This window comes from Magallana gigas, chromosome 2 (assembly GCF_963853765.1).
Source record: "Magallana gigas chromosome 2, xbMagGiga1.1, whole genome shotgun sequence".
NCBI lineage: Eukaryota > Metazoa > Mollusca > Bivalvia > Ostreida > Ostreidae > Magallana > Magallana gigas.
The window spans coordinates 39,291,853-39,294,069 of NC_088854.1; the positions used below are offsets into that span (position 1 = coordinate 39,291,853).

General features: G+C 39.3%; 1 protein-coding gene across 1 annotated transcript; it reads right to left on the reverse strand.

The window, feature by feature from the left end:
• Window positions 1–356: 356 nt before the first annotated feature.
• On the reverse strand, window positions 357–1,989 carry LOC136273000 (uncharacterized). Its single transcript, XM_066076506.1, has one exon. The coding sequence runs from the start codon at window positions 1,251–1,253 to the stop codon at window positions 726–728; it is 528 nt and encodes a 175-aa protein (XP_065932578.1). The 5' UTR covers window positions 1,254–1,989; the 3' UTR covers window positions 357–725.
• Window positions 1,990–2,217: the final 228 nt, after the last annotated feature.

The window sequence follows — 2,217 nt, forward strand, 5'->3', positions numbered from 1 at the left end:
GAACACAGCCATTGTTTTGATTGGAGTTAAGAACAAACTATGTAATGTGCGTCAGCCTTCTCGATCTTTATCTTAAATAATAGACTTTTTGTTCTTACTGCCTGTTTTTTTTTTCGACGATTATTTTTGGTAATTGGTTCAATGGGGGCATTTGTTAAGATAATTATAAGTTAAAAAAACGTAACTTATGATAAAAGTCGAAATATCTTCAATGCATGTTTTTACTCGAAGTTGTAAGATCTTAAATGAAACTGACAGAACTCAGAAATATAATCAAAGGATCCACTTTTTCGTTCACCAGTCTGCGTAAAGAGATAGAGAGATAATCAAGTCTCCGAGAAGAATAAATACAGGAATGAAGTGTGAAGAGATTTTAATCATGGTCCGTGTACTCAGAAATTCAATCAACAAAATACTTGTATATGAATTAAAGCGTCGATGAGGTTGATTCCAAGTCATGAGATCATGGTGGCGCCTTGTTTTAATGAAACACTACTACACCTATACATACACGTATACATACAGCATCCTTTCCTGCTACAGGGTTCCTTGCGATCACACATCTAAACACGATTCATTTCACTAATTAGAAAGATACGAAAGACGTTAGCGTTTGAACATAAAATGGAATCCTTTGAGATATATTAATGTATATTCACACATATCACATATTTCCCATGCTTTTTTTTTTCTATTTTTGAACACTAAAATTAAGCACGCACGAGTCATATAATGAAGGTGGAATGTCTCCTCGGCGCTGAGTACGTCACAACGTCGTGGTCCGCTAAAGCGCTCCAGTTGACCGATCCCCTCAGGGACCGGGAGCTGGGGACTGAGGGGGTTAGGCTGGGAGCCCGGAGCGTGTTCCGGCGCTTCTGGTAAGAAAGTTCTGAGTCGGTGGCCGACATAATGGAAGTTGAGGTGTAGGAAGGAGGGACTCCGACAAAACTTGTCTTTGTAGCCAGTTTCACCGCCAGCTGTCGGGCCCTGGAATCCAATTGTAAAGAATGACAGTAATAAGCCAGACAGATAAAAATCAGGATACCTATTGCCGCTACAGAGCTAGCGATCAAAAGAGGAATGGGTGGGTCCCTGGGAGGAGACCCTGAGTACTCTGTCAACAGGCTGTTATCCGAGTCCAACACTACTGATACGTTTATCTTGGGAATAATTGATCCATTGAGCGTTTGGTTGTGCTCAAAATTACTGCTTCCATTAAGAGAACCCGGTACGTCCATATCACTATTGTGCATAGTTTTCTTCTTTTATTTTTTTTTTCTTCAGAAACTCTGCTGACGTTTCGTGATAACGATCTCCATTTTTACCGTTTTTTACACTTCATCTACAGAAATAGCACTCCTCCTTTTTTTCTCTCTCTCACAAAATGCAGTACGAATGGTTAGGATCATAATCCTTGGAAGGAATGTGGCATTTGGTGTACCTCATCCTCAAATTGAATATTTGTTTAGCTGCGGGACCGCATCATCTGTCAACGGGCCTGATAAATCCGATCAAAACATAAAGAGTTCAGTTATTATCTATCATACGCTTCCTGCCAATGCAAGTATCTTAGCTGTATCCGATAGCAATGAGTTTTATCAAACAAGCATCAAACCGCGGAATAAAACCATTTTTAAAATTCTCCTCTCTACATATATTGTGCGTTTCTCAGAATCACAGATTCAGCGCTCATTTTATCCTACTTAACTTTACTTTTCTTCCTCGAGAAAATGCTCACCATCGCTACCCAGCACGTTCACTGAGATCATTTGATTCCAGATTTTACACGTGGTCATTCCTTGAGTCCCAATCACGTGCGAGTAAATATATACAATTTATTCAATAAGCGTTCTCCATTGGAAAAAAGAATGAAGCAGCAATAATGTTCTGGGAGAGAAATCTGAGATTGGCCACAGATTGTAGGGTTTAAGGCAGTATTTAAGGATAAAGCCGTGATGGATTGATAAAAGATCTGAAAGCCGACAGGTACTTTCGTGCAGGGCGACGATCGCGGGCTCACGCCGAGAGAAAGCATGCCTATTGATTGGTCAGCTTTGGGCTGTTGTAGCGGATCATGTCATCAAAAATTTAAGTCCGTACTATTTTCAACCCAAGAACTAGTATACGTACATGTAAGTTAGAAATAAAGATTCTGTATATATATATATATAAGGATTGAAGAATCAATAACTTCAATAGTATTCAAAAGATTATTTT

Coding starts and splice junctions, on each gene's coding strand:
- LOC136273000 (XM_066076506.1), bottom strand. CDS start 1,253: ATGCACAATAGTGATATGGACGTACCGGGTTCTCTTAATGGAAGCAGT.